The sequence below is a fragment of the Prunus persica genome, chromosome G1, assembly GCF_000346465.2.
Source record: "Prunus persica cultivar Lovell chromosome G1, Prunus_persica_NCBIv2, whole genome shotgun sequence".
NCBI classification, from domain to species: Eukaryota; Viridiplantae; Streptophyta; class Magnoliopsida; order Rosales; family Rosaceae; genus Prunus; species Prunus persica.
This window is the reverse complement of record NC_034009.1, coordinates 41640775-41662662: the sequence shown is the minus strand read 5'-3', so window position 1 is coordinate 41662662 and position 21888 is coordinate 41640775. Positions and strand designations below refer to the sequence as shown.

At 36.8% G+C, this 21888-nt stretch overlaps 3 protein-coding genes across 5 annotated transcripts; 1 reads left to right on the top strand and 2 right to left on the bottom strand.

Annotated features, from left to right (window-relative positions):
• Window positions 5498–10477, bottom strand: LOC18789279 (biotin--protein ligase 2). The gene is made up of 10 exons (XM_007221718.2): window positions 10267–10477; window positions 9911–10178; window positions 9775–9836; window positions 9541–9689; window positions 9293–9413; window positions 8928–9083; window positions 8372–8417; window positions 8016–8082; window positions 7199–7275; window positions 5498–5781 (listed from the first exon to the last, which is right to left on the bottom strand). Exons 1-10 carry the CDS (start codon window positions 10373–10375, stop codon window positions 5739–5741), a joined length of 1098 nt encoding a protein of 365 aa, XP_007221780.1. The 5' UTR covers window positions 10376–10477; the 3' UTR covers window positions 5498–5738.
• Window positions 10423–15076, top strand: LOC18791679 (histone-lysine N-methyltransferase ASHR1). Of its 2 annotated transcripts, none has more exons than XM_007222741.2 (14): window positions 10423–10734; window positions 10842–10987; window positions 11082–11216; window positions 11300–11354; window positions 11444–11562; window positions 12003–12091; window positions 12170–12251; window positions 12701–12805; window positions 12948–13038; window positions 13147–13266; window positions 13399–13505; window positions 14116–14185; window positions 14668–14731; window positions 14804–15076. In XM_007222741.2, the coding sequence occupies exons 1-14, from the start codon at window positions 10635–10637 to the stop codon at window positions 14961–14963; spliced, it is 1443 nt and encodes a 480-aa protein (XP_007222803.1). In that variant the 5' UTR covers window positions 10423–10634; the 3' UTR covers window positions 14964–15076. The 2 variants fall into 2 exon arrangements, with proteins under 2 accessions (XP_007222803.1, XP_020410439.1); XM_020554850.1 differs by having other exon boundaries at window positions 10513–10734; window positions 11082–11138.
• Window positions 15443–21158, bottom strand: LOC18790746 (serine/threonine-protein kinase mph1). Of its 2 annotated transcripts, none has more exons than XM_007225218.2 (6): window positions 20781–21158; window positions 19804–20211; window positions 18588–19558; window positions 17410–17610; window positions 16541–16702; window positions 15443–16251 (listed from the first exon to the last, which is right to left on the bottom strand). In XM_007225218.2, the coding sequence occupies exons 1-6, from the start codon at window positions 20956–20958 to the stop codon at window positions 15676–15678; spliced, it is 2496 nt and encodes an 831-aa protein (XP_007225280.1). In that variant the 5' UTR covers window positions 20959–21158; the 3' UTR covers window positions 15443–15675. The 2 variants fall into 2 exon arrangements, with proteins under 2 accessions (XP_007225280.1, XP_020414788.1); XM_020559199.1 differs by having other exon boundaries at window positions 18588–19627; window positions 20781–21145.

Genomic DNA, 21888 nt, shown 5'->3' with positions numbered 1-21888 from the left:
GCCATCCATGCGTTTTAATGAATAATTTACATGGCTTCCAAAAGTTGTTCAATGTTGTTAACTTTAGTTTAAAATACAAAACTATATGTTCAATGTTTAACCTAAATGTTTTTCTTTGGTCACAGTGTATCGTGCATATTATCATGGGTAACCTTTTCTTTTTCAATGAAAAACCAAATCACATGTGCTAATTATAATTAAATATGTTGTAATACGTATGTAACAGGGACACGATAATATACGTCGTGATACAAACTGAAATGAATATGAAAGTGTCAAGATTATTTGATGCAAAATTGATTTGAATGGATATTTAAATGAGGATGAAGAGAATGAATCCGGAAATAACTTGCAAGTTCACGTAAGAAGATAAATCGGCCAATGGGGTCTAATCCAGTGAAAAAGTGTATTGACTTGCAGATTAATCATGTTCGAACCCCCATAGCACATTGATAGTATGTGTGTGAGAAACCACATTCCCTTTGTAGTTTAAACTATCACTTGTATTAATAAATAAAAAGACAAATTAAGAGAACGAAGCATTGCTACCGTGACACAAGAGTTTTTTCTCCATAAATTGAGACAATTAATCGAGGAAATGCAAGGGTCAAACCATGTATTTTTTAATGAATGGGCTAGCGACATTTATTAGTTAAAAATCTAATGATAATTTTTTTTTTTAATGTACTTACAGTTCTATAGTTTTTTTTAGAAATAAATGCGAGCTTGCGAGAGATTGCCCTGGGGCATCTAAAAAATATTTCGCCATTGTCAAGAGCATATTCAACCATATAAAAATCACACTAATTTATAGCTCAATTAACTATTTTTAATTTTAATTTTTTATAAAAATCTTTGCACATAAATGATATTAGAAAAAGAAAAATCAAACCTTTGACAAGAATAAATCCAAATCATTAATGGGTCTCAAAAACCTAACTCGACTGCAGCGTACTCAAAAATCTCAAAACAATAGGCTATATCTGAATGAGATTTTTAAGACCCATTAGGCTGTAGCCGAGTGAAGTTTTTGGGACCCATTAGCCCTTGCAGTACCTCCCGCGTAAGGGAGTGGTATAAGGCGTGGCTGCATGGAACACATGTGGAGAATAATAGATAAAACGTGTAGCCGACCTCAGATGGTCACGCGAAATTAGAGAATTTAGAAGAAACTGTAGTTAATTTTGAGTACGGCCCCGAAAAAACCCAGTCAAAGCTGGCAGAGGGTGACGCTGATGACACACGCGGTGGTCGTCCTTGGTGAGGAGCGAGAAGTAATCTTCTACTGCACAGCACAGTGTACGTACCTACTTGTGTTGTGTCAGAACAGAGGACAGAGGACAAAGGAAGACAACATTCTGTTTCTGTGTGCTTTGTTGGCATTCAGCTGGTACTTTTTTCTTCTCCTTTATTTTGGTAAATAAAAATAATCACCAATATTACCAATCTTACCCTTGAGCATTTATTGGTAGTTTTTAAGCTGAACAACTTTTGAGATTTTATCTCATACAAACGATATCTTCATGTTGATTTGAGTATCTTAATTGAAATAAAACGAGAGAATCATGTATTGTGTTGATGAGTTTCAACCTCCTAGCTTTTGCATACAAATTTACACAACTAGTTTATCATCAGAAATTGATCAAGCTATTGCAACATTATTGATTTCAAAAATGAACAATTTCTTGAGCTTTTGATAGATCTTTAGCAACAATAATATACATGCCTTTAGATTTGTAAGTTAATCATGAATAATGTTTGCGCTTACTTCATACACTAAAAAATACAATTTAATACAAAGAATTCATTAGTATAGTGATTTGGAGTGATTATTCTATCATGCAAGGTCCTGTGTTCGGGTCCTATCATATATATACTGTATGAATTTAGTATATTATCGCTTATCTCAATAGTAAAAGTCCTAAAAAAAAGAGAGTTCAATCTTGAGTCTTGCCCCTCCTTTCCCCTAAACAATAGAAAATAGAAAATAATATATTGAACCAAATAATCATGCCCAATAAGAACTTTATAAAAGCATATGTTTGATTCTTATATGAACTAAATAAAAAATAGCCTTTTATTTTATTTTTTTCTTTAAATAAAAGAACCAGTTCTGATCTCTTGGATCTCTGACCATAAGGGTCCAAGAGATTTGTGGTCACTTACCGTTGGATGTAAATTCAACGGTTTACTCACTCTTGCACTCATTTTAAGAAATTTTTTTGAACCATTGGATTAATATCCAACGGTGGGTGACCACAATTTCTTGAACTTCTGTAGTCCAAGAGATCGAAACTGATAAAATAATAGATTTTAACCTACCCTAAGCCAATTACATTACCTCAACTAATTAAGGACCGAACCTACCCTGAAGTGTGACTAAATTATATTGAGTTTCTTTATATGTTTAAGGTCCAACTAGGTCTAGGAGATAAAGAAAAACCTAACCCTATCCTATAAAGCTATACCACTAAGAGCTAGCAAAGCATGCGATTTATTTTACAATATTAATACAAACGATGAAGAAAGTGATGATTGGCACATAATTAGTTGTCCAAAGAGAGCCACGTCTACTTTTTACACCCACTTGTTCAGAAAGAACTCTAGAATTGCAGAAAAACTTTCTTTTAATATAGATCACACTATTTTGTTATATTCGGCTAATAATATAAAGAATATGTGAAAAAGTTATCCAGTGTGTCATTACGCTATTGATCGAGATATAAAAAATGATATTTTCTTTGCATGAAAGTCTCCTAGAATTGATGTAATTTTATGCAATATTATATATCACATGCCCCAAAAGTTTCAAACATATGTAAACAGCAATAATTTCCCAACGTCGTCTCTTCTCAATGCAGCATTGCAACGCAAGCAAACCTCATCCTTGGCTCTCCTCCATCATCAGTGCCACTAAGCATGCCTTCTTTTTGACTAAAAGCCAATCATTTGCCAACCAATTTCTAACTCAGGGAAAATCTTTTTCGACTAAAAAAGGGTGAAGATTTAGATGTCACAGCCCACAAAGGAACACCAAACAATCAAAAGCAAGATACAAGAAACAAGAAAGAAAGAAAAGATGGGTGGATGGATTCGTATGTAATAGAAACACGATCTAATCGAATATGTAAATTATGATTGATTGATATCTTAAGAGAGAATAGATAGATCATGATTGATTTAAATCCTAACAGAGAATGATGAATCCGTCGACTTAACGACTATAAGACAGAGCTTAAGTCTCTAAACCACCATGGTCCACCAGCCATATTGCCATGTGATGATAATTCAGTGGATCTTTGACTGATCTCCAGCTACCAGTTATTAGTGCTTCTTTTGAATAATTGATTGCTTTTTAGGGGTAAACAAACATTTTCTATTGTTAAAGTTCGACTCAGATTTCATTCGAGTGACTATTAATATTTTTATATTATATTTCACTTGTGTTGAGCTCCCTTTAATTTTTTTTTCCCTCGAATGGAAACAATGCCATTCTCTCATAGTCATAGACTCATAGCTAGAGCACATTTCGATGATGCCATTGCTATTTTTTTGCCATCTTCACATACAATACAACTTTAAAATTGCTTTTCACATAAATGAAAGATTAGTTGAATTGCATCGATCCCTAAACTTGCATCACATCGAATTAGCATATTTTGTAATGGATTGTGACCGTCGGTGAAATAAGAGACTATATTGCTTCATAATTTGGAATTACTTTCGTAAAAAAACATACATTTTTGTGCATAAACACTTTTATAATAAATACGTTGAAATATTTATTAAAAATTTACACAGAAAAGCACTTGGAAGTATTTATTTGGAAAACGTTTCTATGAACTAGAAACATTTTTGCCAAAACTTTTTTAAAAGCATTTTTGGTTGTCAAAAATTCTCTGAACATGACTTAAATAGAAGACTTGATTGAAACATTAAATGAAATATTGCAAATTTTGAGCAACAAGAGCGTGATTAGTATAACTTTCTGTTCGTTTCTTCCTCTCTAGTCGTCTTTTTCTCTTATTCTTTTTGAGGGCATGCTATACTTCTATTATTGTGAAGGATTTTTCTTCTTTTGTCATACTATCATGTACTTGCTTTCTTCACTCTAATCCATAAAAATCTTATGCTCCAAGTTGATAAATGGATAGATTCTCATGGCATTGAAGGCTTTAATGATTCATCTGAATTGACTCCGAATGATTTTGTCCGAACGAATTTTATCCTTTGCCCTATTTTTCTTCCAATATATGATTTAGAGTTAATATTTTGAGAGAGAATTACAAGGAGAAGGCCAAGAATCCAACTTCTGTCTTGTGGCACAAATTCAACCTAACACGTATTATATCACGTTGAAGTGTCTTAAACCTGAAGCTATTAAAAAGAGAAGCTTGGAATTCAGCCACTGCCAAGCACGTCTATCACAATCTTTAGCAACCAGCAGAGACCGACACAGAAACAAATACTTCTTTAGACTGCACCCCATGAGCCCCTACCACCAAAACGACACAGTTGTTGTTCTCATGCCACGACCAAATACAAGGTATTAGAATGTGTCCTAGTGTAATGTGAATGCCAACTTTTTCAACTCATGCAAAGACAATCCTATCATTTGGAAATGAGAGACAAAAGCTGCAACTTGATGCGTGGGTTTGGTACATTGGCGGAACCTAATTTGGAAATGAATCTCAAAAAGCTTTCAAATGTGGTCAACGACATTGTTTCGTGGGTGGACCGGGACTGGATCAAGCTCTCGTTCCGAGATCCAGTCCCATAGAGTCCCACCCTTGATGATGTGATTCGTTTTCTCTTTTATGCGAGAAATTATCCAATTTAATAAGTGCAGTACCTCTATTATGAGTACCGAAACATGAGACATGACACTAGCCGAAAACGTGACTGGTGATATCTTACGTCGAACGTGACCTTTTGCAGCTTGGAGAAGATGGCTTAACCAGATTCCCAATTGAGACAGTGGTAATGTTGTATGGACCCCCACTAAAGGGTTGTGGCCTCAATTTAGGACATTTTGTTTGGTATAGAAGGCTGTGCATGTGGGAGGGGTGGGTTCCTTTTTCTCTGTCCCTATAACAAAAGACTCAAACTCAGAATGTGAAGAGGGACAGCAGGTACCCTACAACCACAGGACGCACCAAAAATGAGCGTTGGCTTCTTTTGGAAGAGAATCTTTATCCTACATGTTATCCTACATGTTTTTCAACCAGTTAACAATGATATAGGCAACCAAAGAGTTCTGTTTGCATCACCATATACTGCCTTACAAACAAGACATTCTGGCCAGTGGGTCATTGTTGGGGCCTTCAGATCTTAGCAAAGCCAACAAAACTAAGCATATTTTTTGAGCACCCATTGGACAAGAAAATATTCTATAATAGTTTTTCCCCAACCAACCACAAAAAAAGTACTACTTATTCAAACCACCTCAAAGCTGGCAAGGATGACCAGATTTCCTACAAATGATTGATTATTTGGGTTGATCATGACACAAAACACAATCCATTTCTTGTTTGCAAGTATACAAAGTAGAGTGGTTGTAATCCATGACTTCTGATATTATTAAGCAAAGAAAGACAGATCTAAGTTTGTCGAGATCTATACTGAGAACAATAAATAAAAACAAAATGGAAAAAAGTAACTAAAGAGAGAACATTCTCAGTGGTGCACATGATAGAGCAAGATTGTAGCCACTGATGCATGGTGCCAAGGCATCTTCTTCAGTCAAGCTTTTGTCTGACCAATCCTTTGAAGAAGTCAAAACTATAGAGAAATAGAAACAGTATCATGATTACTTAGGTTAAGAATAGCAGGCTCATGTCCTGACAAACTTCTGAAAATATAACATGTTGGTGTAAAACCACTGCATCAAATTGCCAAAAGTTGTAATGACTTATCTTACAAAGGGAATGCAGGGGATGCTTCACACTGAAGCTATACATAGTTGATCGGGAAAAGGGGCAAAATATATAACGGGATGTTCTTAGTGATCCTCTAGCATATTTACTTAGTATTACTTACATACTTATTTATGTATTCTTTTTTACATGTATCAAGTTGAGGAAGAGACAGAAATACAGGCATGTAATGTTTGACAAGAAAGACATGTCAAGATCACCTACCAGTTCTGCCCCAAAGTTATACCCAGGAATGCATGGATACTGATTTATTGCAGAAATAGAAGGCAATGATTAAGAGGCCAGTAAATGAGAAATAAAACCAGGCGTCACTTTTAAGATGGTAAATGCATGCAAGAGTTTTTCACAATGACTGTATTGGGAGAGAAAAGGAGTACAAGAGACATGACCAGAACCCTTATTTCAACTTTGGATGGTAAAACCAAATTTCAAAAAGAACAATGATGCCAAGTTGCGGTCCTTTTGACCAAGCAACCTGACACACGTATTAAAGCAGGGGTGCAATTTTAAATTAACAGATAGAAAAAGGTGATGTTGCAATTTCCATATCCTCACCAATTGATGTCTCAAGTGATCTGCCCAGAATTTAGTTAAGGACACATCTTCAAACAAAAAGATTATATGATACGGGACTAGGACAAAATCAGGACATAAATTTAACTAATAGTCAAATAAATCCAGTAATAGGTGAGCAAAACAGTGGAGCTACCTTCAGGTATAATACCAAGAATTATGTACTAGTTCCAATAACTATATTCACTTATTACCAACTTATAAATACTTCCTTTCATATCTAACTTTCAAGAGTTGCGAAAACCACATCAAACCCAAAAAGTTGTGCTTATGATGTCCCAGTAAGGCGTATGAAAAAGTTTGAACCTTATTACCAGGTATCTATCCCATATGACATAAAACATTTAAAGCAGTCTTGACCAAACAGTGTTCTTTTTGGTTGAACATGAAAATCTTGGTGGCTCTAAATTGTGCTATCACATTGGCCCAAAACAAGAAAAAAAATAAATTTGTGCTAGCATCTTAAATGAATGGAAATTACAGTTTATATAAACCATATGGCTTGCTTACTAAATGTTCTTCCGGTAGTTTTCACTTTTCCTACTTACAAGTGGAACTATTATAAACATCCATGGGACTATATTAAAAAAAAAAAAGAGGCTTGTACAGGTACTGCTTATGTAAGTTACATAGTTAATTAAACATCATTATATCATAAAAAAATAATAATATCAATTTAGCAAAGTTACCTATTGCCATCAGGATGAAGTTCACACATCTGGTTGTCATCACCAATAGCTAACAGATATCCTGATGAGGTCAAACCCTGCAAATTAAACATTTAGATGTTGAAAACCTAGTACCAATATATAGTATTGACAATACAATCATACCTCAAACTGTCTGAGAATTACGTTATAAAATCTACGAGAAGGGAGAATTTCATGATAAAATTTAGGAGGACGTACATATAGACCCTATATGGTACCCTATTTAAAAGGGTATAACCTGTGGTTTACTTGTGACATTTACACTCTGTAGTTTACTAATTTTTCTATTTAATGGATGTTGCTAATAAGCATGCAAATGCCTATTTTATCCTTGTCTTATTTCTCTATTCAATGGCTACATGGGGTAAATCACAAATGATATAGGTGGTAACATAGGAAACCATAAGGGGTATAAGAGTGGAAAATAAATTACTGGGTTATCCATGTAAAAAGAGTCAACCATAAAAGTTGTAATTGTAGTTTCCCCCTAGTTTATGAATTTTAGGCTTAGATCTTTTCATCTCATTCAAATAAAGGATTCTCACACATTTTTACTGAACACGTTCTTTAACTTCTGTATATCAAGGGAAAGGGGCATATCTTTTATGAACACAAGACCCAAAATTTTATCCATAAAGGTAACCCTTAAATTCCTGTCTGAACCAGAAAGGATAAAATAACAGATTTTCGTTGGGTTTATATCATAAGAAAGGGTACAAACTCTTTCGTGTACATAGGCATGAATATTCAAACTCTGAGTCAGTAACTCATCTAGCAACTTTCTAGTTTGCCAAACCTGAATAGTGACCACGTTTTCCACAACTTGATCGTCATTCTTTTCTTGCACAATAACCCTCTGTCCGCTGCAGATATCAAAACAAAACTAACTTCAAGAATGACAAGAATGGTTTCCATACTTTATGAGAAGAAAATCAAGAGGCCATCATAAAAGGTTGGAAGACGACTTCTGTAGGTTAAGTAAAAAATGTTAATGGGTACCAAGTGAGACAAAATTTACAGAATATTTGGTGTTACATTTCACTAGGCTTCTTTGGTTTTTGAAGCTAGACAAGACTACGCCTAAAAATGACTAACTTGAATTCAACCATAAAGATTCATAGTAGAATCTAGATCTACATGACAGTGTGTTACCTGTGTAGCCACGTCTTATAGTATAGCTCCTCAAGAGATTGGAATCCTGCATTAAATGAACCATGCATTACTTTTCATAACACATGCCCTTAATGGATTCACTATTGTGCTTGCTGATCAGAGTAGAATCTTATTACTGAAACAGAAACTCTGGAAACAAGGTCAATTAGAATTTATATTTTTTTGGAGAAAGAAATGATTACATTTACCCTTTCTTTTTCCATATATCTATGCAGGAAACAAATAAAGTTGTTAAAAAGGAGGGCAAAATATAACTGCGATGGTATTGCCAAGGATTCAAATTTTGAGATCAAAAGAAATTTCATATAACAAGTTCAAAGATTGTTCATTTATAGGGATTCTAGCTGGAAAAGTTATTCAGATATTTTTTCATGACAGGCATAAAACTTAAAAGAAAAAATAGAAAGCAAGGCACCAACATACATAGTTGAGGCAAAACAGTAAGATTAAGCATTAAAATCAAAATGAAGGAATAGCATAATTGATATATCATATGACATATTTGATGGTTAATTGACATGCGATGATTTTTTACCTTGATTTATAAAAAGCTCATAAAATTTCTCAAATTTGTCGAAGAAGGCGGCAAGAATATCTTCTCTTCTAAACTGGTATGTCGTAACAGACAATTCTCTAAGAAATGTATTCAAGCATGTAGTTGGTTTCTCATTATCAACATTCAAACCTATACCTGCAAGAACAGAAGCAAAAATATCTGTGTCATCATTATCAACATAGAGTTTCTTCTTGACTATCCAATGTTGTCGATGGAGGCATTCATCTAATACTTGAATGGAACAAGGTCTACAGAAAAGTAACAAAGCAGCCAGTAGGTATGTGAAACCATGCTTATTTCCAATCAGATATGCTAATCAGCACCCAGAGGATGAGACTAATTACCAGCAGAGACATTGAACTGCTTTGATTTAAATGTCGAGGTGCATAAAATACCTCCCACTTTGAGGCCATTTAAATAAAGATCATTTGGCCATTTTATTTTAACATCAACATATGGCAAGCCCTGAAATTCAAAAGATGTATTAACACAAGTGTATCAAAGTTGGGAGACTATAGCATCACCTATTAACTGCAATATGAATTTGACAAGGTTCTTTCTATATCAAACTCAGCAAGAAAAATGCACTCACATTTTTATCACAAACATCCTTTATTGCCTCCGTGACAGCAAGAGACACCACGTATTGTATAAGAGGCACGACTCGGCCATCCTCCATCTGCAAAGTAAAGGAAAAGAGAAGGCAACCCTTGGGAGACTCCCACACATTCTTCGACCGGCCTGGAAAAGATCACAGAATAAATTGAATCCCAATAACACAATAAACCAGTAAAATCAATGTCAACCACCAATTGGCATTTCAAACCTCGCCCTTTGTACTGAACATCAGCTACACAAACTGCACCGATAGGAAGCTCACAGAAATTCCTGAGAAAAAGCTAAATATCCGTTCACTTCGTTTCAGAAAGGCAAACAAAGCTAAGGGCTTTTATGAGACTTACTGGGAGATGACGTCGTGCGTTGAAGGCAAGCGTGGAGACCAAAGGAGGAACCTTCCGAACCGATTGGTTGAGAGAGAGTTCATAAACGAATCCACCCCAAAAGCGTCTTCCTTGATCGGTTTTGCCGATTCAGAGTGCAGAAGAATTGAAAGCTCAGTGTTGTCAGTGAGCTTCAGAGCGCCACTGTTCTTCAGCGTTTTGGCAGTTTCATTCTCTGCCGATGATTTTCCGCATAACACCAACGCGCAACTTGAATTACCATCCATAGCTGAAATTCGCAAACAGATTGATAAATTCAGAAACGAACTGATTTTACTGGATTTTCTCAGTAACCAAACAGTAGGGACCAAACTAACCTGAAACAGCAAACGGTAGAGGGAGGCTGCTATTCGTTTTCTTTGTTGATAAAATGACCTTCTTGAGTGCGGAGAAAAACCCTAGTGACCTAGTGAAGGCGTAGGACATTCAACTTGAAAAGACCAGAACTTTCAGTGAGAATTGAAACGTTTCGGAGACGGAAAAGAGCGACAAGTCAAGAACACAAGGCTTCGTAGCACGCCACGTCCTCCCATGTAGGACCCGCCACCTTAACCCTACAAAACCCCAAAATTAGAACCCAAAAAAAAAAAAAAAAAAAACACTCATTTGCTATATCATCAAAACTTCGCCACCATTGACGTCGTCGTTTGGTGGAGAGTGAGCAAACACAGACAGAACGCCAATCATGGAAGAGTTGCAGAGAGCTCTTGAGGACCGAAGCTTAACCGTTTCGAATGTTCCAGAGAAAGGCCGTTGCCTCTTTACCACCAGAGACTTCTCTCCAGGTCTCCTCTTCACCTCTCTCTCTCTCTCTCTCTCTCTCTCTCTCTCTCTCTCTCTCTCTGTAGCTCTGCTGCTTCAGAACAGCGATAATGGAGGTTTTGAATTGCAGGGGAGGTGATAATAAGCCAAGAGCCGTACGTTTCTGTGCCAAACAACTCCTCAGCGGAATCCAGGTGCGATGCTTGTTTCGAATCAAGTAATCTCAAGAAGTGCTCGGCTTGTCAGGTTGTGTACTACTGCAGTAACTCATGCCAGGTATGCCCTAGGCTTCGGATTGGTAATTAGATTACATTCATGGAGTTCTTGTGTTTCCTCATTCGTTGAAGTCTTGGGTTTTTGTATTATGCAGAAGTCTGAATGGAAGCTGCATCGTCTAGAATGTGAAGCTCTCTCGAAGCTTCACAAGGAGAGAAGAATGGCTGTCACGCCTTCTATTCGTCTCATGATCAAACTCTACCTTCGCACAAAATTGCAAACTGAGAGGGTAAAGATTTTCTTATTTACACAGAAAGATTCAATTTTTAATTTTGGGTATAAAACATTAACGTTATTAGATTTTTCCTTCAGGTCATTCCTGCTTCTGCCATGGACAACTACAAGTTGGTGGAGGCGTTAGTTGCTCGTATCCTTTTTGGCTTTTTCCAATTTAGCTTTCCTTCTTGTTGTAGCTGTTTACTTTTTATTAATTCTTTTTTGTTTCTTTTAATAAAGATATGTCGGAGATTGATGAGAAGCAATTGGTGCTGTATGCTCAGATGGCGAACCTTGTCAGCTTGATACTTCAGTGGCCCGGTATCAATATAAAAGAGATTGCAGAAAACTTTTCCAAGGTGTGATTTTATAAACAGTTTTTCGGTTCTGTTTTTCTCAATTATTACTGTTTTATTAATAAAAGTGGCTGAATTTGCACCATGTAATGCAAGTGAAGCTTCACTATCATGTTAGTGTTGTGGTAATTCTGGTGAACCCAATAGCAAATGTTAGGCAGTAAAACCGTTGTGTTGGAGGTACTTCAGGCATTTATGCATAGCACAATGAGATGCTTAAGTTATATTGTCAGTTTGGCATGTACCCAACTCAATCAATGCGATCATCTGGTGTCTAACTAAGTTCTTACAAATTTGTAATGATATATTACAGTGCTATTGTCTGCATGACTTCTTTCGATCCTTTATTGTACGGACTCAAACGTTGTGTATCTTAATAAGAATGCAATTTAAATTTTTTTAGTGGAATCTTTGGGAATTTTGATTCTCTGCGATCCATGCAGCTTGCATGCAATGCTCACACAATTTGTGACAGTGAATTGAGACCCCTGGGCACAGGATTGTATCCTGTCATTTCCATTGTTAACCACAGGTAACTATGTTAGTGGATAAAAGTATTTTCAGTATCACCCTCTTGCTATTTGTTTGCTAAATGGTTCTGGTTCTGTAGCTGCTTGCCCAATTCTGTTTTGTTATTTGAGGGAAGGTCAGCAGTCGTACATGCTGTGCAACATATACCCAAAGGTGCTGAGGTAGTATATGCTTCTTTAACTTGCTGGCCATTATGATTTCCAATTAAGAATAAGAGATTACATCAAGGGTTTATGCGTTGAATATCCAGAAATGTATGATCATAGGGGAGATAATTAATAAGTTTAAATTGCTTGACAAATAGACACTAAAGGAATGAGCTGCATGTCCCTTGGTCATTCTATAAAGTGCTTCATTAATAATCGAGAAGATTTATTCTGCAATGACATTTTTTATAATCTCTTAAGTGCATTCACAGAAATCAACCCTATCTTGTGAATTATTTATGATCCTTTTTCTCTTGTGAATAATTTTAGTGTCTCATATGCTGTCAAGACGTTATCTGACTTTCTTTATTGTGAAGTAAAGTTACTTAGTATCATGTTATTGCACGAATTTTGACAAGAAGTGAAATCTAAAGGCTTCTCTGTTTGACAAATTCATTTTCAAGGTGTTGATAAGTTACATAGAAACTGCTGGAAGCACTCTGACTCGACAAAAGGCACTAAAAGAACAATACCTTTTTACTTGCACATGTCCCCGCTGCAGTAAAGTGGTACTTATGACTTTTTCTTTTTTATTTCTTTTAAAGAATGTGACGTTGTGAGTCATGTAGCATTTTTTTTTTTTTTTTTTTGCTGGAATATGTAGAACCTTATCCTATTTAAACTAAAAATGAAGTTGATTTTGTATTGAAGGGCAAGTACAATGATATCCAAGAAAGTGCAGTTCTGGAAGGCTACCGATGCAAGGATAATGGATGCATTGGCTTTTTACTTCGTGAGTCTGGTATGTAATTACCTGTATTCAAGTCAGGGAGGTGAAACAAAATAGAAAATAAGATGAGTTAGGTAGCTAAAGCAACTATATTTCATTGTTTGCGATTTGGATGAGCAGATGGCAATGGATTCATATGCCAGCAATGTGGACTTGTTAGGAGCAAAGAAGAGATAAAGCAGATAGCAAGTGAACTAAAATCATTGTCAGACAAGGCTCCTATATCTACACCTTCTCACAGTATCCTTATTTCTTTGTGCTAAGAATTACTCGTCTTTTTGGGCAATCTGATGTTATGATTACTTATAATATTTTTGTGGTTTTTATATATTCAAATTTCATCACCATGATTTGATCTTTGACTAAGTTTAGATTACCAGGAATCTGTATCTGTGTATAGGGCAATTGAGACACTGCAGAGGAAACTATATCATCCTTTTTCAATCTCTTTGATGCAAACTCGGGAGAAGCTTTTAAAGGTAACTCATTTGTTTATTTATTTTTTGTTCTTTTCCTATTATACTAATGAAAGTAGTGATGAAGTCGAACTCATTTGTAATATTTAGACACACACACATACATATGTATGTATCAAATGGTTCTGGAAAAAGTTTGTTAAAGTTTCTGTTTTATTTTATATTTTATGCAAAAACAGATCTTGTTTGGCTCCTTCAGGTACAAATGAAATGGTTTTACTTAATTGAAATTGTACCAATTAGGATAAGTGAATTACTAAAGTTAGGAAGGTACGATGTGGGGTTTGGCCTCTATGAATTGAAGTATGATAAGTTTGGTATTGCTTTACTTTCTAGTGAAATGAATATCATGTTCTGTTTGTGGAGCATTGGAAATGGTTTCTTATTGTCTATGTAAATTTTTTTGGCAATTGTCATTAGCCTCTTCGTTATATTATTAACACTAAAAGTACTTTTAGATCAATGATTTTGGGCACTCAATAAAGTAGTAGTAAATTGTGGTTGTTCTAATTTCATGAGAACGTCAAACACTGTAAGGTAACGTGCAGTGACTTTAATTCCTTATGTTCACTTAAATTATGCATTTAATTTGTTGAAATCATATTGTGTTCAGATTTTGATGGAGCTGGAAGACTGGAGTGAAGCTCTAGCATATTGCAGACTGACCATTCCAGTGTATCAAAGTATGTCTTGTTTCTTCTTTTTCATTTCTTTTTTTCTATTCGTAAGAATGCCTTGTTTCTTTTTTATTCCACATTTGAGATATTTAATTCCTTTACTTTTTTTCCCAAACTTTTAACTGTTCAAGTTGGTGTCTTCCAGTTAGAAGTTGTTTTTCATTTTAGTTCAAAGATCAAATTACTTTTGTTCTCGTTGGCTCAATCAATGGGTCTCTAAGTACAACCGAATAAACTGAGTTTTGGTAAAAGAAATGGAAACTAAGGTGTTAGGATACTGTGGATTGGAGTAAATTGAGGCCAGTGCGTGCTCCACATGTGAGATTAAATCTCCCTCTTACAAGGCGCTTCCATTCAATACTGTACTTTGGCATGCACACTGCATTTACCTCGTAACCAATTATGAGAAAGTATATTGAAAATTATCGATGCACATCTGTTTACTATACTGCCGCTAACGTCCCGAATTTCACTCTGTTTCACTACAGGAGTATATCCAGGTTGTCATCCTTTGCTTGGATTGCAATATTATACCTGTGGAAAGCTCGAATGGTTAGTATTTTTGGTCAAATCGTCATAGGAGTTTTCTGTTGAATCTTTAAACAAGTTGATTTGTTGTTACAGGTTACTAGGAGACACAGAGAATGCTGTCAAATCTCTGATCAAGGCGGTAGATATACTGCAGATTACTCATGGGACAAGCACACCTTTCATGAAGGACCTGTTCGTGAGGTTGGAGGAAGCACGCGCCGAAGCTTCTTATAAATTTTCGTCAGAAGAATAGAAAAGTCTGATTCTTGTTAACAAGCTTACTTGTTTTGGGATTTTTTGTTGTACATTTCTGCTATTACTTCGTATATCCAATCAATCAATCTTTATTTATGCATTATTATCAAAGGGGATACCAAATTTATTGAACATGGAACCAAACTTCCATTTACTTGCATTTCTTAACCCAACAGCTAAACATCCATTGAAATATGATAACAATTACACGTGTGATAATATCATTGGTGGTAAGGATGAGTAATTGCCATATTCTGACGGTACCAACATTTCATTCTTTATGTCTGGCCTTACTGGTAACCTTATTCTTCTATGACAAAGCAAGTAATTGCCATATTTTGTTGCCAACCCAGTTGGTTTTTAAAAGCTTGGCACGAGACACCAAATTTCAGTAATTTAAGTTAAATATATTTTCTGCATAAAAAATAATCACATATATTATCCATGCATTATGCTTAATAAAGGACAAGGAAAGGATAAGGAACTACACGCCAATCACTCTGAGCAGATTTTCTATTATATTTAACAAAACAAAATAACACAGCAGGAATATTACATATCATTACAAAGAGATGGAAGAGAATGATGGTAACCGAGCATGATTTCCCTATGAGCCGAAATCAGCTGACAAAAGTGGATACCACCTGACATCTGAGTTTCGCAAAAATGGGGGCTGAAATTGTGATAAAAAATGCTTGGACCTTCACCTATTATCCCTCTGAATTTGATATTAAATGTTCCTGGAGCTGAAAGCAAAGCCTTGACATTTGGGAGAGCAATTTACAATGTTGGTCTCGCGATGTTATTAACTGAGACCCTATTGAGGGGACAGGGTCCTTAAGTAGTTGCTGGATTTGACAACATAGCTTGGAAGCTTCAGAGTCATTTTCACAAGTTTGGGCAATAAGTTGAAGCAGTTTACAGTTTTCGTCATGAGGCAAAGATGGCTGGTTTGGAACCGGGGGAACAATGAAAGGGTGTTGAAGCAGCTGAGGAATCCGCCACCTTTCATTGCGGTCCCATGCAAGGCATTTTTTCATAAGATCCAGAAGCCAGGGGTTAGAGACTGGTGCATATGTGATTTCATGGTTGGGATCTGTTATAACTTTGAACTTGGCCCAGAAGGTCTTGTAGTCTGCAAATGGGGTCCTCCCGTATACCATCTGATAAAGGATGCAACCAAGAGACCAGATGTCTGACGGCCGACCACACTTGATAGTGTTTCCATCTGCATCACTCTCGTTGCACATGAATGCTTCTGGAGACATGTAGCTAAGTGTACCCACCTGAAAGAGTAGAGACAGAAGAACTAATCAAAAGTACACATAATGCATATCCGGTAACCTCCAACATACTAAGGAGCCATATCATGTACAATAGAGCATGGTGCATATGGCATGCCAGTACAATTTACCATTATGAAAAAAGTGAGAAACTATATTTTTAGATGCTGCAAACATATGTTTTCTCAAAAGGGCAGCAAGCAAAATGGGATGTGCATTCTACTTAACTGGTATTTCCAGATAATAACAGATCGTAGTTCCAGAAAGAGAGGGAGGCCTAAGTGATAATCACCTGAGAATCCCTTTGGATGTTGGTTGTATCACTCATTATCGCTTTGGCAATCCCAAAATCAATTAGCTTTAGGGAGCCTTTGACAAGCAGGAAATTAGCTGGCTTCAAGTCAGAGTGGACAATTCGTTCCTCGTGTATAGTGTTAACCGCCAGAAGAATTTGCTGCCATATTTTTCCACAAGATTGGTTCAGCTTTTTCATACTTAGAATAATCACAAAAATTATTAACAAGTGCATGCACACAATTATGCCAGACTTTTGGAAAGTCTCACCAGCATAATGCTAGAAATGGTAGCCGCAAAAGCAGTAACCAAATTAGAAAACCGTATGATTCATACAAGTTTAGAGAACTAACAAGTGGTAGAAACCAATGTTTTAAAGGATCTTTGGATGTTTAATGGAAACTGGATCTGCCCACAATCGGTTTAATAGCATTCTTGGTTAGGAATTTTAGTATGCAGCCAACACCACAATCACCACACTACTGAAAATGAGGTCAACTTGATATCATGACTTCGTGTTTCCTAAGTTGACTACATGTTAGGAACATAGTCAAGTATGGACATATATGGCTTGGGGAAAATAACCACTATATACAGGCAACATGTCAGATTCCATGTAACCACTATATATATATATTAATAATAATAATAATTAACTAGGTGCAGCAATATCTATATGGGTCATATCAATAAAGAACCTAATAGAATCCCCCAAAACAATATCACCAAACAAACAAGACGAGCAAATACCTAATACCATTAGACGAAAAGTGAACCTTTAGGCAATCATCCTTTTGAGTACCAAAACAAACACAAAGCACTGCAAAGAAATTAACAACAAAATATCAAGGTGTGTAGCTCAAAAACCTGCCAGTAGAATCGTAGCCAGTTCTCATCTATGGTCTTTTTAGAGACGTCCATTTCCTTCCACTGCTGGGACAGCATGTGAGCTAAATCAATTTCGCCATATTCAAGCACCATGTATATGTACCCGTCATCCTTGACTCTGCCATCTTTATTACTCATGGAGCCACTCAAGACTTCACGGAGCAAAGCCTTATCTGTCACCTAATAACAATAACAAGTATAGGAATTATATATCTTAATTAACAACCTGCAATCATCCAACTTTCAGACATTAGAAAATCCACATGCAATAAAAATTGAGTCATTGGGCAGAAGCGCTCGCCAACTTTGTTCGATAGGATTTGTTGTGTATCTTTTGTATGAAAACAACTCTGCCTCCTCAACCTGTGTCCATGGTACATAGGTATACTTTCTAGCATAAATCTAGCATCTTCTGTGTGAACTTCATGCTAATTATTATATGATACCGAAGTTTACAATTAACAGGAATATTTAAATGAGGAAATATACTTGTTACATAAAGGATTTCCAACTGTCAGTGCATAAACTCTCTCTTGGGTTCCTAACTGTCAATTACATACGCGGTACATCCGAAAATGGTCATCAATATCACATGTAATATACAAGACCTTTCTCCAAGAAGAATGTATGGTGCAAAATTCATTGGATTGGATGAAAAAGAGCAGATTCCTAATCATTTTTACCGTTATTTTCTTTGAAGCTACTTTCTTTAGCTTGATCAGAGAACCAAATCAGACACCTAGCTAACTTAGCCAAATCTAGTGTCACCTCAATCTCCTTCCGAGTCTGTTCATTTTAATCAAGCCACTTTATTGACCACAATTTTGGCCATCTGATGCTCCGCTAAGCATTTGTCACTCTTAAGAACCAGTAAGTTGGCTGAGTTAGATGACTTAATTGGCTACATTGAGGTATCCTGTGAAACATTCCCTTGAAAACCCATTATTTGGACTTTACAATGATCTTGGCCATCTTGAGATCAAGAGTCTACAACCGACACTCTAATTTGATGGTTGATTTCTACCTGACTTCATTTTCATCTTAGGTCCTCGTCTCTGTCGCAGCATACAAAAATTTGAATTGCATAGTTTTACCCAGATGTAAATGAAATTATCTGCATGTTATAATATGAACGATTTTAGGTTGAAAGTGAGTACCTCGTAGTCTATAAGCTGTATGATATGGTTTTTTCCTTTCAGTCTATCCAAATACTCAATTTCCTGACAAAAGCCAAAAGCAGTAGCGTAATCACGTCCTTTGAGCTTGATTTTCTTAAGTGCATAGATTGTACAGTCTGATGATATGACTTTGTGAACCTCACTGCTCCCTCCGCTACCTATTTTTCCGAGCCTTTGATAGAGCTTCCCATTAACTTTAAAAAACAAGTCAGGATCATAATTCCTTTTACGAGGGGCTGATGCACCTTTACCACTTGCAGCCTTTTGTTGTTTTTCTGATTTAGAAGACTCTAACTTCATATCAGTACACGAATTTTGGGGCAAAGGAGCCTGAGATTGTGGATTGGTAACATCACCCGTAAACCCTTTCCCTTCAATTGACTTAGCATCAAGAAGAGAAGGATTTTCCATAATCTTAGTTTCCTTCAGCATGCAGCCTTTTTGCTCCTTAGAAAGGTCATATTCCTTAACTTGCATTCGGGTATCAATTGCAGCGGTAGAAGTTTGGACTGCAACAGCTATATGGTCAGTTGACATTCCACTGCTGTCCTTTAAAGAAGCATTTGAGGGCTTTATCATTTTCCCTTGAGTTACTGGTTGAGGATTTATATTAAAATCCCCCGAAGGTTCTACTGCCACATGAGAATCACTATGCAAATGAGTACAATAAGTTGTCGAGCTAAGCATGGGTGCTGAAGTAGCATGGACAGACGTTGTCGTAGCACATGATGGCCCAACAACTGAGGATTGAGTCACAGGCTGGCTTAAGAAGTTCTTGAATTGATGCAACTGATCATGAATGGCGGTTGTTCTCTTTGCCAAGGAAGAAGAAATCCCACCATCAGACTTCAAACTGATATCAGATTCTGTGTTCTGAATATTCTGATGCTTTGAGTCATGATTGATAACAGCTGAAGCCTCTGCTTGACTGCTGGAAACCCATTCCATTTCTGTCAATGCAAGTGAACGCATATGAGATGATAAGTACTCCAATCCAGTGGCCATATCATCATCGGCCCCTGCATGTTAAGAGAGAAGGAAAACATATTCGGGGCATAGAAAGAACCTCAAAATAGTATTCTGTACACAGCATTAGCAATAATTCATAAAATTTTGCAATGTCACAAAGAGGCCTAAGAAGCACCAAAGCACAGCAATAAAACCCAGCAGATTTTAAAAAGTAAGGAAATATTACCCAGGGGAGTGGCAATGCTTCCCGTTGAAAATTGGACTTTTTTTTTACCATCGATCTGTTGAGACTCGAAATTCACGGGACACATCTGATTATTGTCTTTACCACCAGGTTTGATTTGATCTATCTGCCCATCAAATGGGTTTAAGTGTTCATCAAAGGTTTGGGTGCTAGCGCCTGAACTGGAAAATGGTGTAATACATGCATCTTCTTGAGTTTCCTTGACAACAGTGGGCATGTTGTTTGGCTGCACAGTTGAATCCTTTGCAGCATTACCCTCACTCATTGAAGCTACTTCTCTCGACTTCTTGGTGTCAATCAGAGGGGCCACACTTGAAGCGGAACTTTTGGATGCGCCTCGCTGGGGGACCACCATACGCCGCGGTTTTATGCTATTTGACTGCATTACTCCTGAATGTTCCTCGAAATGAGCACTTAAAGAATTAAGGGTGCGTTCACTCATCACATTCAAAGAACTAATGAAGTAATTCTAAAAAATTTATCCTATCTTAATCATATAAATGAGCACTTGATGCAAATGGGCTGCCGGCTTTTTCAGTATAATCACTGAGCATTTAAGGGTCAGTAGTACCAAAGCTAATCAGTTTTACTTCTAAAGACATATGCTTTACTATAAAAGTTTTATCCAAAATTTCGAACTCTAATCTATTTCAAAACCCAGAGCATAGTTCAGTGATGCCCCGCCCACAATCTATAAGCTAAACTGTAATAGGGCAGCACGTACTTAAACAACTAGATAAACCAAAAGCTCAAACTTTGCATTTATCAGAAAAATGTAAAGGCACAAGTATTACAAATTCAAGAAGAAGCCTTGAATTTGTAGAAGGTACACTCACTGTAGAACCCTAACGAGAAAACCCCCAAATTTGAATTCTCAATTTCACCCCAAAAGTAAAACAACTACACAAAGAAAACCCTAGTTACTACATTAACTTTGAGAGACGGAGGGAGAGAGGTACCGAGAGGGCGGTGACGCTTGAAGGCGGCTTGAACATTGCGGAGTAAGTGCGGCGAAGAGGAGGAGGAGAACGAGGAAGAGAATGACGAAGACGAAGACGATGTGGAATCCAGGTTGGTCGGACGGATCAAATTCCTCGCCCCAGCGGGTCGGACTGGAAGGTTAGCCTCCCCGTCCATGGATGGATCTCACAGGCATTTCTATGGGGGCAGGAGGGAAAAATGGGAAATTTCCAAAGAAGGAGGAATGGCGGGAAGATATTCAACTGGGGATTTGGTATTTAGGGTTTAACAGAGGGATTTTGATATCCATGAGGAGGAGCGAGAGAGAGGACCTGAAACCACACAGCACAGACACAGAGCGAGAGAGAAGCACTGGGAATTTGAAACGCTCCCTCTTGGCGCTCTTGCTTGCTTTCCCATGAGCTTCTTCTTGGGCCGATATTCATTGGACATGAAATTATGGTTTACCTAAAAACCCAAGTTAGCCCAAGCATCCCCGATCCGTAAACCCAAATAATTGAAGAAGACAACCCAATTGGGCTACCTATGGCCCATTGCCAATATTTTTGGGCTAGCTCCTTTATTCCTCATAAATAAGAGTGGTGATGTTTGGACGCCGCCATATTGACATGGGTTCCACAAAGGTTACGCCCACATGGGGGGAGTTGCTCTCACCTTTTTTGGTTTGTTTTGTTTTTTAAGAAAGCGATATTCTAAATTAAGGTACGAAGAGGAGGATCAAATTCAGGTGCAAGGGAGCAAGCACACTGCTTTGGCCAACTGATATAACCCACGTATGCTTTCTCTGACCTCTATTAAAAAGGTCAATGTGGTAAAAATAACATTGTTCTATAAGTAACATAACTGCTCACATGATGTCTTTTCTTAAGCGACTGAGGGACAAACTTATTACAACCCCAATAGTTGATAACTTATATAACTCGTGCCTGTATAAGCCAAAAAAAAACCCCAAAAACCCATCTGATTAGGAAAAATTGTGGTGATTTTTAGCGGTGTCGAGTCATAAAATCACTTAATATCTAGTTAAGAAGTAGACTCTGACAATTAGCTACCAAGCAGGCTATCAAAGGTTCAACTTTCAATTTT